General features: G+C 35.8%; 1 protein-coding gene across 4 annotated transcripts in view; it reads left to right on the plus strand.

Moving 5' to 3' along the window:
• The window catches only part of LOC107098293 (calcium/calmodulin-dependent 3',5'-cyclic nucleotide phosphodiesterase 1C-like), a 148,852-nt gene that overhangs the window by 20,549 nt on the left and 112,501 nt on the right, over window positions 1–15,802 (plus strand). For all 4 annotated transcript variants that reach the window (XM_015395888.1, XM_015395886.1, XM_015395887.1 and 1 more), the window contains exons 2-3: window positions 12,173–12,223; window positions 13,668–13,833. In XM_015395888.1, coding sequence (XP_015251374.1) covers window positions 12,173–12,223; window positions 13,668–13,833 — 217 coding nt within the window. The remainder of the gene's footprint in view (window positions 1–12,172; window positions 12,224–13,667; window positions 13,834–15,802) is intronic.

The following is a 15,802-nucleotide window of genomic DNA, read 5'->3' on the forward strand; positions in this document are numbered from 1 at the left end:
AGATAGATAGATAGATAGATAGATAGATAGATAGATAGATAGATAGATAGATAGATAGATAGATAGATAGATAGAGAAAGTCTGCCATCTTAGAGTTGCAGTCTTGTTTCTATGGTCACTGCCTGTTTTGTAGTCCCAAGAAAACAGATGTGTGATTGCTAAATCTGTTGATTCAAGCCATTACTTTTATTTGCTATCATCCAAAACAAAACAAAACAAAAGAACAGTAGTCTTCAGACAAATTTTGACAATACAAAATAGTTTATTGTAATGCTGGAAATGTGGATACATTGTCTAGACCTGAAAATCTGTCGCCTGTAAAAAATGTTAAATATTATTGCATTATATTTCTCTACATCTGCATGCTTTTCTGCACAGTATGTATTGGATTTTATGGTTAAAATATAAATTATAAAGAAAACTGTGTACACAATGTTATTCAGGTCAGTTTTATTGGAAACAGTAATGTTAATCTGTAATCTCAACAAACAGACAAAAAAGTTTCCTGATAAGCTTTTGCATAAAGGAATAACAAAGTACTATCAACCAAAATCGTCATTAGGGTGCACACATTAAAAACTGCTCTAAATTATTTTATTATTGCACAGAAAATACATTTAATTTTCCGCCTACATGATCCCATCCTCTTATGTGTAAAAAGCATCTCAGTAACACGTGTTCTGTATCATGAAAATCCTCTCCAGTGAGCATGGTCGTTGTCATGGTAAACCACTAGTGTCACAATGAATTGTTGACTGGTCTTAGGTTTCAGCCTGCACAGCATCACCTCCTCTGATGCGTGACTCCTTACTGCTGCTGCCTCATTGCCTGTCTTGACTCGTTGTGTTTTCTCCTCTATTAAACTCTGAACCTGAACTGTAGCTTGCAGCCTCTGTGCAGATTCGAAGCGGGGTGTTTTGTCATGTGTTAGGCTTATTAACACAGCTGATGTTACAAGACTCATGTGGAGAGGAGCAATTTCAACTTTTTAACAGCTGTCTTGGAATAACCAACACCAAGGGCCCTTTCTTTTTTCAGATCAGTGATTTACAATGTTGTGTTATGTTTTCAGTTCTGTGCTTATTCATTTGTTTGTATCTCAAGGGAGGCCTTTTGTCAAAATAATTTTTTCGTATGCATCAAATTTGAGCCCAGCATTGTACTGGCTAAAAGTTGTAATTACAAGCTAAGCATTCATCATTCTTTCTCAATAGCTGATGTAGGAGCAGCAGACAATTGGCATGTGATTCATATCTTTTTTGTTATAAATCTTGGCTAAGTATGAGTTTTTCCATAACAGAAATATATTCCTGCCCTGCAAGTATTTATTCATAATCTCCGTCTGATCTTTATGCACTTTTAAGTATTTTTCAAACAAAGAACAGTTTAAAGAGATAATTTTCCTTTATGTTGAACTAGTCGTGATATCTAAAACAATAAATACTAAATAAAAAACAAGTGAACCATAGTTGTTGTAAAAATATAAATTATTTCAATGTAAACATTAAAGGCAAGCCTTTAGGTTTATAGAAATGCACAAATGACCTTTTCCGCTCACAGTAATCTCATTACAGTAATCTCTGTTGCTTGTATCAATATTCTTAGAACATAATAGTGAGTCATGATAAGACCTCCAACTGTAGTTTATTTTATTCTAAGTTTTTTTATAGACCTGCTTACAGTAGTGCCTTAATGTAACGTGGAACAAAAATGTTTGTTTGGATGTTTTCAAAATTCAAAATTGTATGATGTTCTGTATCCTTTAATCTGCTACCCCTAAATAAAATCAAATGTATTTACCATTGCATGGTAATTAATATCATCATTCCGTTTGTTTAATTTTATTTCAGAATGAATACAGTTTTCTTAATTACACAGGGTTTTGTTAGGAAACATTTGGCCTCAACAGTCGGCTTCGGCAGATGGCCCCTCACAGCCTGGTTCTGCTGGAGGTTTATTCCTGTAAAAAGGGAGTTTTTCCTCTCCACTGTTACTTCAAGCATGCTTGGCGAGAGGGATTGCCTTTGAGTCAATAAGTCGATGTAAACATCTGGTTTTACTTAGAAAACTTTGAATCAATTTTACTGTGTGATCTGGTTGAATTGTCTCTGCGGCGTGTTGTGAATTGGCGCTATGTCGATAAACTTAATTGAATAGCTCTGTTTAAAATGAAAGACATTATCCATCCATCTATTTTCTGTCACGCGTATCCCAAGTGGGGTCATGAGGGCTGTTGGTGCCTATCTCCAGCTTTCTACGGGAGAGAGGCAGGGTACACCCTGGATAGGTCACCAGTCCATCGCAGGGGAACACAGAGACAAACAGGACAAACAACCATTCATGCACACCTAAGGAGAATTTAGCGAAGCCAATTAACCTAACAGTCATGTTTTTGGACTGAGGGAGGAAGCCAGAGTACCTCGAGAGAACCCACACATGCTCAGGGAGAACATGCAAACTCCATGCTGAAAGACCTGGATATCGAACCCGGAACCTTCTTGCTGCAAGGCAGCAGTGCTAACTGCCACTGAGCGCCACTGTGCAGCCCTTTTACAACCTCCTTATTTTCACAGGCCTCGAAGGACCCAGTCCAAGAACACCAGGTCCTTGGAGGACTCAGAGGCATAGAAGGCCAATTAAGAGACACCATTTAACCTGACAGCCATGTTATGCAGTGTATTCTCATTATCAGTTTGTACGAAATCGTACGAAAAGTTATGCACCGTAATTTCGTACGTTTTGGACGTTTTTTTCGTGGTATTTCGTAATATTTTTACGTCTTGCCTCGAGACAAGATATCCTTGCTCATGCGCATCTTACGCACCATTCAATAACATAGAATTTAACATACAATTAACCCTAACCCTAAGATACAAAACAGCAAGCAACCTAGTGAGAGACATCAAGAAGTAATTATTGCACTGTTTTTCCCAGTTCTACGTCCGCCCTCGGATCTGCTTTTTTCCTCTGTCTGGCTGCGCATGCCCACTGATCTGTTTTTTCGAGGAAAAACATCCAAAACGTACGAAATACTGTGCATAACTTTTCGTAGGATTTCATATGAACTGATAATGAGAATATGTTGTGTTGTGGGATAGTATCTCCAGCATACCTGGAAATAACATACACACTGTGCAGAAAGACCCTACACTGGGATTTGAACCTGTGACCTGGTTGTTATAAGGAACCAGTGCTACAAGCTGCACCACCGTCACCAAACCAATGAACTTCTTTGTGTACATAAAATCCCATTTAAATACATGAAAATATGTGGTTGTAGCAAGACAGAAGATTTATGTTTTGCAAGAAATAAGGCACAATTAATTTTCTGGTTTCTAATTCTTTTTTTTCCCTTGACTTTGTCAACGTCCATCCATGATGTTTTCACTGTGCTGGATCTCTGTATCTTGAATTCTATTTTCTATTTTTCTTTTTTTTACATCTTATTGACCTCCAGATGAAGAACCAGCTTTGAAACTCCTGCAGGAAAAAGATTTGTCTTCCTGTTTTCCTCAGAGACAAAATAATTGCTCATTAAAACTCATTTGCACTTTAGATTTTCTTTACAATCAAGAAATATGTTTTAAGAATTTTGTAGCTAACCAATTCCTTGGACAATCTTTTTAGAGGAAACTTATCGGTTTATTGTCTGTGTTTGGTGTGGAAGCGAGAACAAAAAAAAGCTAAAAGCAGAAGGACACAGAGTCAAAGATCAGTGAGCACAGTGCTGAAGTTAGACAGCATACACACACTTACTTCTGTTTCCATGGTGAGAACATAATCCTGTTTTTATCTACATTTTTGTCTGATGAAACTGAACACGTTTTTTTGTTTGATACTACATTTCCCTCTCTATTTACTAATAATTTGTTTTTCCAAATCTGTTTTCTCTGTCTGAAAAATAAGCATTGCTGTTTATAACAATTAACAACGCAAAGTAATGGTAAAGCTAGACCTTGTAGGTTCTCTAGTGGAACCCACAGTAGGCTAATTATGTAAATAAAAATGTAAAATTTTGAAATTTGGATCGTATGGATCCTATGTTTTAGTGAGGTGTAAATGGAGATGGGTGTGGGTTGTGACAGGTTTTGGTTTTCACTAGGGCTGCAACTAACAATTATTTTGTTAATCGATTAATCTGTTGATTATTTTTTCTATTTATTGATTAATAATTGGATAGCAAAAAGTTCCTTAAAGAAGATTTGTATGGAATTAAACCAGATGAAACTAAAACTTTTTCACTGGAGGAGTTCAGGATAGAGCATATTGACAGAAGAAAAGGTTTTTATCTTAAATGCAAAATGTTTACTTTTTTCTTTTCACAATTTTAGTATAATTACTGCTCTATGTTTGTTGCTCTGTCAGCTAAAGATTTTAGAGTCTCTGCACTCAACAGTTAATGATTAATCGATTATTAAATACAGTAAGTTGATGATTATTTCAATAATCGATTAATCACGATTAATTGCTGTAGCCCTATTTTTCGCAATTATCAAATCAAATTTTCAAATAGAACATTAAAAATATTAGAGGTTATTTATATTTCAAACGCTTCAGTTAGAAAAAAATATTTACATATATATAATGAATGTGGCAACCATCATAGTAGACCTGGATTATAAAGTCTTCACAAGCACCACCTTCAAAGGAACCCAAAGATTTTAAAGGAGAAAATTAAATTAGAGGTTAAAGGCATGTCCGTGAAAAACTAATTCTTTTTTTTCATGTTTCTTTTTTTTTTAACAATTGTGTTTTTTGGACAAGCAGATTTTGAGGCACTATTGTCATCAAGCATTCCAGTGGCTTTTACATAACTGAGGGGAGGATTTAGCCAACTCTTCTGCATTGCACCCTAATTTAAGTTTAAACATTTTCTTTTTGTTCTGCTTCATTTGCTCATACAGGGAACATCATGCTACTCCAGCAACATATACTCAAATATTATCCTTTCAGAGAATGTTAACAATGTTGATAATCTTTTTGGACAACCCACAAGAAAAGCATAAATAAAATGTTGACTATGACCAAGAACCTATGAACATATGTGGCGATTGTAAGGTAAAAAAGATTTGTGCTAAATAATTACTGACAAACTTGCAATATTAAACTTCACAGCTTGCAGAGGCTCCGCCTACAGCGTACCCGCTCTTTCCTGCACACTGCAGAACACGGCAGCCAATCCTGAGCACTGTGATGTGGATCTTTAGTGCTTTGAAAGTAGGCCTAATGTGAAGTTTGAGTATAGCAACAGAAAATAAATCAGTGGAGGTGAACTATATCAAAATGCACCAATACAGGAAATACAACGCCACATTTAAGGACAAGCAATTGACGGAGTACGATAAGTTACCAAGGTACACTACAAGAAAAAAAAAAAAAGACTGCAGGTAAAGCAACGCCTACACTCCATAAGTATAAAAAAAGGAAGAAAAAAGAAAATAAGTAGCAAAACGATCAAATAATCAGGTAAAGTCCCAGCAGCGTAAAACTTTAGGCATTACTAACTACTACCTGCATTGCACTGGCAAGTTTTCTTTGCATGTTTTGTCTAAATTAGGTGATTTTATAAATCAGTTTTGACAGATCACATAGCTAATAGTAGCACTTATACCTAAATTAAAACATTAACTGCCTGTCCATGTAATTGACAGTGATCTGAATATATATGTATGGTATTTTTTTAAGTACAATGTAGGTGGGATATTTTTGTAAAATATCCTACATGCGGGGACTAACAGGTACACATTCAACTGTTCTCCAATTGATAAAATTCTGTTCTTTGAGATGGTGTTAGGTTTAGGACTAAGATGTGAATTCATTTTAAGTTAGGGTTAGGTATGTGTTGTTGATAGTTAAGGTTAGGGTAAGGGGCAGGGTTAGACCATATAAAATGAATGCAGGTCAATGAAATGTCCCTATAAGTCATGAAATCAAAGCTGTGTAGATTCCTTTCAAAACAGCCATAGCCAGTTACCGTCTATGGGATGACTGTATGAGAAGTGGGAGGAGCCAAAAAGACTATTTCTCTTTGTTCGGGGTTAAAGTTAAGTTTGTCTGCTTTGGAAACCAGTTGAATGGGTGATTTTCAAGCCTTTTTCAGTTTCTTAGCTGATTGTAAGTAATGTTAAAAGATTATTCATTTATACTGTGGGGATTTTGAGTTTGGATCATTCTATGCACTGTTATACACAGAAGCACGTCATTGAGTGCCTACCAACCATTACTAGTAATTGCATTTATCTGAGTACATGCATTAACCCACTAACAGCAGGCATGTGGCCTTTCATCAGGGGCCTTCACAGATCTAATTCATGTTATGTAACTCCAGTACATAGATGCATATTCAGTATATTAAGTAATAAAGTATGTGATTATTTGGTCATTCTGTCCATCAAACATATCTCAGATCCTGGGCAAAAAAAAATTTTTCTCCACCCAAGCTGTGCCTGTTTTTGCATACCTTTTAACATTGTTCTGTGATGGGCGCATAATGGTGAGCTATATTATGTTGACACATACTTGAATGAATTACAAGTTACAATTAGTTTTAGGTTGTATATTTAAAATTTTATTAGATTCTAACATAGTTAGATTTCCAATTTCTGTCAGCTGTTTTATGATGGAGTGCTTGAAATGAAACTGCAGCGCAGAACAAACACATTTAAACAATTTTTATTGGATATGCAGTCTTCTTGGCAGCTACTTTATTACAATTATAAGTGAGTGCCATAAACCAGCATAATAGAATAGTGAGGTAAAACAGATACCATCCTATATTTGTGCATTGCCCCTAATATATTTCAAGGTGATACTAGCACTAGTTTTTCATTATGTACATGGCTGATTTTCTCACAGGTAAACACCTGCATTGTCAGAGCTCTATATAGATTGTCATGTTGAAGGTATATTGTAGAATAAGTGAAGCCTAGTTTGAAAACTTGAATGATGCTTTCCTCACAAAAATGCTCTAACGTATTTGGCCATCACACACATATGAAGTTCACTCCTAATCCAGGGATTGCCCCGCACATTTTGCAGTTCTAAGTCCTCTTCTGGAATGCTTTTCATTTGGTTAAAAAGTGCATTTGTGTTAATATGTGACCAATATGTGACCATAACTTAAGGAGCAGTTGTTTGAGGTCACTAGTGTTTGATTTAAAGGCCTGTCCTCTTATCACCCCCCTGGAAATATTGAACCCAAACAGTCAAATTCTTCCATTATAAACTTCCTCATACTTGTCTTTATGGATGTTGTGACATATAAAGTGATGTGGAGCCATGCTGGAACAGGAAGCTGCCATCTCCAAACTCTTCATCCAAAGTTTGAAATGTCTTTTGAAGCATTAAGAGTTCCTGTCTTTAGACCTAAGGGGCTGAGCCTCATTCCACAAAAAAACAGCCGTGCATTATAATCCCCACTTCACCAAACCTTTCACTTGATAAAATGCAGACACTGTCAGTGCCTGATTTATTCACTATAGATAAGTCATGTTTGCTTTACTCCATTGCATCCTGTTCTTTGCATTGGCGTATACTATGTGCTGTGAGGCTCAGCAACAGAGATATGACCATTATGAAAGTCATGCACTTTATAAAACTACATTTATTTTATTTTGCTTGGGATAAATGATTCCTTTATAATTTAGGATTTTTGTTCACTCTTCAGAAAGGCAGCAGAGTTTCTTTTTAATAAGCCTTTACTGACATATGGTAAATTTGTGAATAACACCTCCAGTCCAGCGGGTGGTGGTAATAAGAAAACATTCACTGGCTGTTTCTGCTCAATGTGGCAAACTAGTTTGGTTATTTGTAGCACTCTAGGTTTAGATCTACATATTTTATCACATACTTGTGAATGCACAAATACTGGGAGAATGAAGCTTGCAGCCAGGGTTAGTCCCTGCCCTTACCTCTACATAACTTCTGTTGCCTAGCAATGGTGACAGCGTGAAGGACAAAGCTCTGAGGCACTAAGGATGTTGTCCATGATTTATTCCTGCTTTATTTTTGATTGTTTAATCCTCGAAGAACTCCAGCAGTTAAATCATTTTCAAAAGCATGTGTTAAAGATGAGAAGATCTTTTATTTCTATATTGAGTCACTCTCTATTAAGACATTAAAGGTAAAATAAAATTGCCCTTTCATGAAACTTTATTAAAACCAAGCCTAACTGATTTGCTCTGTGACAAACCAAACAATTAAATAATCTAAACATGAAACATGTACAGTAGGGACAGTAGATTAGATTAAAGATGAATAATTGTTGAGAAAGAGTTTCATAATTTCATTGCATCTAAAAATATTGATATGTTGCAGTATAATAATTTGCACGATTGTTTGCACAGTCATGTTTTTTTTGTGGTGGGGTCAAATTAAATACAGGATCTTGCAGCTTTAAGAGAGACTTTCTTACTTTTTTGTATTTTTCCGTTATAAATGGGAACAGGGAAGGTAGGGAGCGGAACACACGGTTTTCTGATGGTATTGTGAACCTGTTGGGATTATTCTGAAAGGATGAGGCAGAAAACTTTTAAGACTGTGTATTAGCTACCCAGAAAACCTTAGCTGTGGAAATATTTTCACCTGTTTTTTTGTGTGTGTTTTTTTTTTTGGTTAGGAAACACGCATCAGCCATACTCTCCCGGCTCTGTGTAAATTAGATATGGCTGAATTATATCAATGTTCATTTTTCAGTGGAAGTTCCAAGACAATATGTTGGAATCTAGCGCACTCTGGAGAAAGAGCACCTGATCAGCTAACAACTGACGAGGACAGCATCATGTAGCAGGAATGGACCTTTCTAAAATCCATAAGAGCTCTTTCCCAATCAGTCTGCAATATAAAGTGAAGCTTATTCTCACAACCCCCAGTTACATTGCAGTACCATACATTAAACATCACTATAGAGGTCATTACCCAGAATGCAACACAACAGGACTTTTATCTAAATTAATACATATGGATGATGCTAAATATTAAATGTCATTTCATCTTTAAGGTATTTTAGACATTTAAACACAAATGAGATGTGCATCAGTAATCAGTGTGATGCCATTTAACTCTTTCACACCTATTAATATTTATATAAATACTGCTTAAAGAGCAGTCACATTAATGTTTTATAAGTAATATACACTTATTTATGGTGTCTTGATCAGTTTTTGTTTTTACGCATCATAAGGGGAGTGTTGACCTAGTGGGTTAGAGCAGTGTGCTTGTGCTCTGAGAAGGTTGCAAGTACCCGGGTCGTTCCCCACAGCCTCCACTCTGGGTCTCTGAGCCAGACCCCTAAACCCCGATTGCTCACTAGTTGCCACAAAATGGCAGCCCATTGCTTCCGAAAGGGATGAATGCAGAGGTAAATTTCTCCAATGAGATATCAATAAAGTTCAATTGTTTTTATCATTATGTTGGAAAAACAGCAAGTAAATATTGAAAAGGAAACTTATGTTGCAAAATAGAAATAGATTTAACAAACAGTAGAGTTAAATCCAGCCTTATAACCCTGATTATTTTGGGAAATTAGTTGATTTTCACTTAGTCTTCTGGTAATATCACAAAAACACAGTTTACTGAAAAAAGGAAAGATTTGGGAAATATTTGATAAAATTAATCTTTGGTTGAGGTCTTTTTTTAACACTATGAAACAGCATTTTTAGCCCATCTCCTGGAACAGTTTGTCTCTGACGCCCATTGAAGCACCCATAGCAACCACTGTCCTTAACCTTCAAATCATAAATTCTTTGCTTTACAATCCTCTAGAAACTACAGATATCTTTCACTACCCATTAAACCACTGTAATTGCTTAGTGTTGAGTAATCCAGTTTCGTTTCATCACACTGAACTCGACTTTCTGTGAATATTATTGTACGCTGTTTTCTTGTTATATCCAGCCTCTTAAGCAAACCCTCCTTGTGAAGGATGCCATTGGCTATCTTTCAGCTCATGGTTTGGCTCTGTGATGTTTTTGACCCTTCACAACCATTATATATAGATTATGAGTTAAGGTGTTGCACAATGAGCGACAGCAATGATCCAGCAGTATTTGTCTTGTGTGTGGGAGGAGGGGGTGGTTGGTGGGGGGTATCTCATATTTCCCATGGACAGTAAATGACAGTTATCTGGTTAAGAAACATCTTAAGACATTGTGATTTAGATGGACATGTTTTGAGTTTATGTGTTTTAAAATTGTTTTTTTCTTTTGTGAGGCATGCTGTGATGTGAATATCTGTAAAAGGTAAATTACTACAGGTCTAAAACCTTGCTTACTGCTCTTAATGTACCTGAGAGTGGTTGCTGAATCACTGCTGGATAGATCTTCCCTATCATTATGTAGGGCAGCAAATTTCAAAAATTGGGTTCATGGTGAAGCATATTTATTTGCTTAAAGCCACACTGTGTAACTTGTCATAAGGGGCTTTCGACATTTAACTTTCAGGTGTGGTACCCTGAATGCTACTGGCAAAAAAATGCACCATTGCATAATTAAACAGTCTTCACTGGTGTTTCGGAATTGAATAGAAGACCACTTTGGAAGTTATGCTGTTTCTTGTATAGATAAGGATGCATGCATCCCTCTGGATTAAATCTCACATCAGAAAACCATAAATATGTCTGATCAGAGTCATATCTATTTTTGCTCCTTGCTTTCTTATTTACTTTTTTATTGAAAGTCCTGCACTTTAAATCACTACATTTATTTTATTTTTCCTGGGCTAAATGATTCCTTTATAATTTAGGATTTTTTTTTCACTCCTCTGAAAGGCTGCAGGGTTTCTTTTTAATAAGCCTTTACTGACTTATGATATGTGCATCGCTCATACAAGCTTTTTTCCAAAAAAAGATTTGCAATTTTTCCACTATGTCAGACTCACCACCAGTAAGTGAAAATGGGGACGAGCAGGTAGGACGGCCTAATGTAAACATATTACCAGAATGATTGACAATTAGGAGGACCAATTATTTTGATGATCCACTCGGAAAAAGAACACCCTCAACCATATCTTTAAACAACCAACATACTTAATTACTGTATTTTCCAGACTATAAGCCGCTACTTTCTTCCCTCGCTTTGAACCACAAGGCTTATACAAAGGTGCACCTTTTCTGTCGACTTCTCTTCAACCACCAGGGGGCGGAAGTCAAAGTTGGAAATCAAAGAAGAATGCTTTCATTTCTATTCAGTTCAAGCTCATGCTAGCAGTGGGCGCAACGGAGAACAAATGTTGCAAATTCACACATTTTGATATTACTTTTTGAAGCTGTTGAACCAATGAAGAGACTGTGAGAAACTACTGCAGAGCTGAAATAAAGTGCTGACAAAGCCCCATCTTTCATTGTAAGCTCTTATTGCCGTCAGCCAACAAGCCAGCAGAAACCAGCATTCTTCTTTGTCCCCAATCTAGGGGCGATATGTAGAGATCCTCTTTCAGGTTTGGTAGGGGACGATTCAGTAGCAACTTATAGCCTGTGGGGCTTAAATATGTACATTTCCAGTTTAAAAAATAAAAACTTTGTGGGGAAATATGGTGTATTATTTCCTCCTTGAAGCTAATAAAATGGTATTTTCTTAAACCAACAGAATATTATAATTGGCAGATAAAGAAAAAAGAAAATTTTTAATGTAGATTTTAGAGCCTAAAGCAACACTTTATCTACTTAACTTAAGCTTTTCTTTTTTGTATCTTTAATCTGTTAAAAAAGCTTTAGAGGAATACATATTCTATTATACTGAGATGAAAATGTATATATGAAATAATACCATGACCTAACTGGGCCAACATGTTTTTTTAACTAAGCAACCCATCAAATAATGTTTTGCTAATAATTAGAGGTAATGACATATAAAAAATAATTCCAAAGGTTAATATGCATAACTACTACATATATTCATCATCAGCGGTTAAGGTAAATGTATAAAAGTTGAATTCATCCTCCATTTTTTTGTCGGTCACTGATATGATTATAGATTTCCTTTTTCAGATACATTCTTTGTAGTTATGAATTTAACTTGGCTGAAATATATGAACTGTGACAAAAATAGAAATAAAAAAGTAGAATACTTACCCTGGAAGCATTAAAAGCCATATGTAGATATCTAGTGAATTTATGGTGAGATTATTCCTTAATGCAGTCTTCATTTGACTTTTCTCGCATATTTTTTTTCACCAGTGGCAAATGAAGATGGAGAGAGCTCCAGCAGACCCCCACCAAGTTTTGCCCGTAAGTTTAATGTGTACTATCATCGTTTTTCTTTCATTTTAGTAAATTCTCTGAAATAATTAATTCTGAGTCAATTCACCATTCAGGTCAAGCCATTAAAGAGTCATTTTACACAGCTTGAATGTGATAGTAGTGGTACTGATTTATGGCCACCTCATTAACAGTTAGATTAGAGGACATCTAACAGAAACTCTTAAAAGGGCTTTAAAACCCTTTCCACTGACAAGAAAATGTTGCATAGTATGGAATAGATTTACAGAAACTGAAAGATTGTTGTAGTTCCAGGTTTTTAAAGGTACTGCATGTACCTTGCATGCACATGTAGGGAAAATAGGAGTTCTTCTAAATGAAGAATCAGGCTCTTGACATGAAATTGAAGTGGGTTCAAACTGGAAATTAGAACTAGAGGCAAAAAAAAAGAAGCTGTATAAATCATAGAAATTGTAAATTTGGTTGCATCCATAAATTTACAATTTATGGATGTAACCATTTTATTTTGTCTGGTTAAATCCTATCTGATGGCACACGACATGGAGTGAGCAACTTTGGAGCCATAATTTTGAATTGCTAATAATTTAGTCTGATATTTAACCAACCATCGCTTGGTTCTTCTTGCAAGATTTCTGATAAGTTAAAAGAATCATCAAAATCTTGTCCTAGAAGAAAATACCATTCACAAAACGCTTTAGAAAGACTTGAGTTTAAGTGTTTTATTTTGCCATGAAACCACTAATATTAAGCTCAGACGCAATGACCTTAGTAAGTTTAAAAAACTTACCAAGGATTTCTTGAAACTAAGCAAAACACAACAGATGATTTTCTATCAACAATATCACTCACATATAGTCAAGAAGGCATTTAATTGCTTTTAGAGACAAACTAAACTACTTTAAAGACTTCAAAATATGTAATGAGAACTAAAGACCAGAGTTCATAGGAGAGGCCTCAAGCACACAATTTGTGAGGATATCACATCTTCCATCTTCTTTATCTACAAGAGATTACATAACCAGCAAAGGTTGTTTTTTTTGTTTTTTTTTGCTTTTAAACAACTAAATGTCAGCTAGTTTGTCCATTCAAGATTATTACACATAAGTTCAAGTTATGTCATAATTTGTTCTGATCTCTTTGAAAGTGTAGATTCATTGGATTGTTACCAGCAGATCTCTGATGGGAATTTCAAAACACATACTGTATGTCATTACTGAATTTTTTTTACTGTTAGTGAAGTTCAAAGGTACTACCACTGACAATGTAAATCCACATGAGGGCAGCATTGCAAAGGAATTATATCTGTTTCATGCAAGAAACTGGCCTCATTCCTGTAGACACAACATAAGTAATAGCTATACTTTTAAAACTGGTATCGACCAGCTATCCTGTAAATTAATATAAAAAAATGTTATGTCACTTTTTATGCAGGTATTTCTCTCTCTTTCTGCAGGCTCTAAATCCCAGAGTGCTTTGTGGAATGCCATCACTGCAGGAATGGGGATCAAAAGCAAAGAGCAGAAGGTTCCCCTGAATGACCCGCGGAGTCCCGAGGAGATTCTGGCCGATGAGCTTCCAGCTTCAGATGAACCAGATGCCACAGAGAGAACTGCCATCAGGTTTGCAGCTGCCAGCTTGTATCATTGTACAAATATTATTATTTGAGATGTAATCCAGATTCATGATCCAGTGAGACATTAGACATGTCCGGTTTATTATAGAATAAACACGTCATTTATTTCAATAGCAATCATTTGAATGGAAGGAAACAAATGTATAAAACTCAGCATTATTCTGCAGTTTAAATGTGTACATCTAGATTAGTAAACCTAAACATTGTGTTTGACATTTAGTTCCCTTGATTCAGTCTCACATGCTGGTAATTGCTATGTATGGCTGCTGACCTCAGGGGACTAAGCCATGATTGATTCCACTGATAATGGGGACATGAAGCCAGCTTTAGCATAACCATGTTGTCTCTGAACGCCACATTCCAATTAACCTTGATGCCTCAGAAGAGTGTTACAAATGTCACAGGTGACAGATATCCAGCTTTTTCTGAGGATATTAGGCATACCTAATATTGCATTGGAGGTTTTTAATTGTACTGGATAAAATATTGGAATCCAGTTTTGGTGCCATTAACTGCTATTTTTTTCTCCTCTTTGCTTCCTTGTGCTACCTTAAATTACAGCAGGGTTTTTTAGGGCCATTGTCTTATCATAAAGCTCAGATTCAGAGTGGTGTGATAAGAAATAGAAAATGATTTTCCACTTGACTGACCTTAACCTGTTCCAACAATATATTTAAACATGAAACACAGAGTAAACAGGCACACTGCACCCTGTGCTGAGAAAATGTCCAATTTAGCCATGAAAACAATATATTTTTCTTTGAAGTCAGATTACGTTTAATCAGTGTATTTAAGCAACTGCATAAAACGAAAACAAATTCAAATGTGTTTTGAAGATGAGGATCTGGTAGTTGGTAAAAAATGAACATACAGTAACAAAGCTCAGTACCTAGAATCTGTACCTAGGCAGGATGTTTTTAAAAGTAGAAACACCTAACATGACAAAGCTCAGTGCAGTTAAAAAGATAAACAGGGAGCTTTAAGGTACACTAAAGGAAAGAATGGCTGAAGAAATAAGTCGTAAACACAAACTAGAGGTAGGTAAAGAAGAAATAGGAGGTAAAAAGTAGCACCTTGAATTTATATGAGCCCCTCAGCAGACCTATCGTTGACTATGACCTGAATGACTGAGAATCTTCACCAGCGTATTTAATCTTAACCATAAAGAGAGAATTTCTCAGATTACAGCGCTGGGCTTCTTTTACTGTTGTAGGGAAAGTGAATGTGGAAATAGCCCCTTCTTACAGTTTAAACAACTTCCTATGGATCAGCAGGAACTCACTGTGAGAGCAGTCATACAGTACAAACAAATATTGTTTGTAGAGGAGAGTCTTTACTTATTTACTGGACGATAACTACAGATTTATATAAAATGTAACAGTAAGGATTATGAAACGCATTTCAGATTCTTACAGAAATTACATTGCTTTCTAATTTAGTGCTCAGGCTGGAGCTTTGCATCAAATGCTTTCTTCGACATAATTTTCAAAATCAAGTGTTTGGCTTTATTTATTGCTGTACTTTCAAAATGCACACTCCTCACTGATTTAATATGCAAACAAACAATAGAAAACTTGTTCAGGACTGTCAGATAACATAAAGGTGCCCTGAGCGGCTAGGCCAAGGGCGTAGGTTTGATTTCCACTTTGGAAGGAACACTATTGGTCTTCAGTTTCATTGGTCTGATCTCATTGGTCCTATGCAAAAATATGCATGCTCTTTTTAAGCTTAATGTGAGCATCAGGACACATTTGTTTAAAAAGGAACAGCAGCATTTCTTGCTACATTAATACAAATCGTATAAGCACTACACACATTAGATGCTGCTTATCAATGTTTAAAGGTTCACTGGCTCTGATGAATGTGGAATTAGGACTTTTTTCCACTTTGAAAAGGTTTGCATTTAAACTTACCAGCGACTAAGACAGTAGGTAAATACGTGCCTATTTAACCAA

Source organism: Cyprinodon variegatus, unplaced genomic scaffold, assembly GCF_000732505.1.
Source record: "Cyprinodon variegatus isolate N-32 unplaced genomic scaffold, C_variegatus-1.0 Scaffold766, whole genome shotgun sequence".
In the NCBI taxonomy this organism is placed as follows: Eukaryota; Metazoa; Chordata; class Actinopteri; order Cyprinodontiformes; family Cyprinodontidae; genus Cyprinodon; species Cyprinodon variegatus.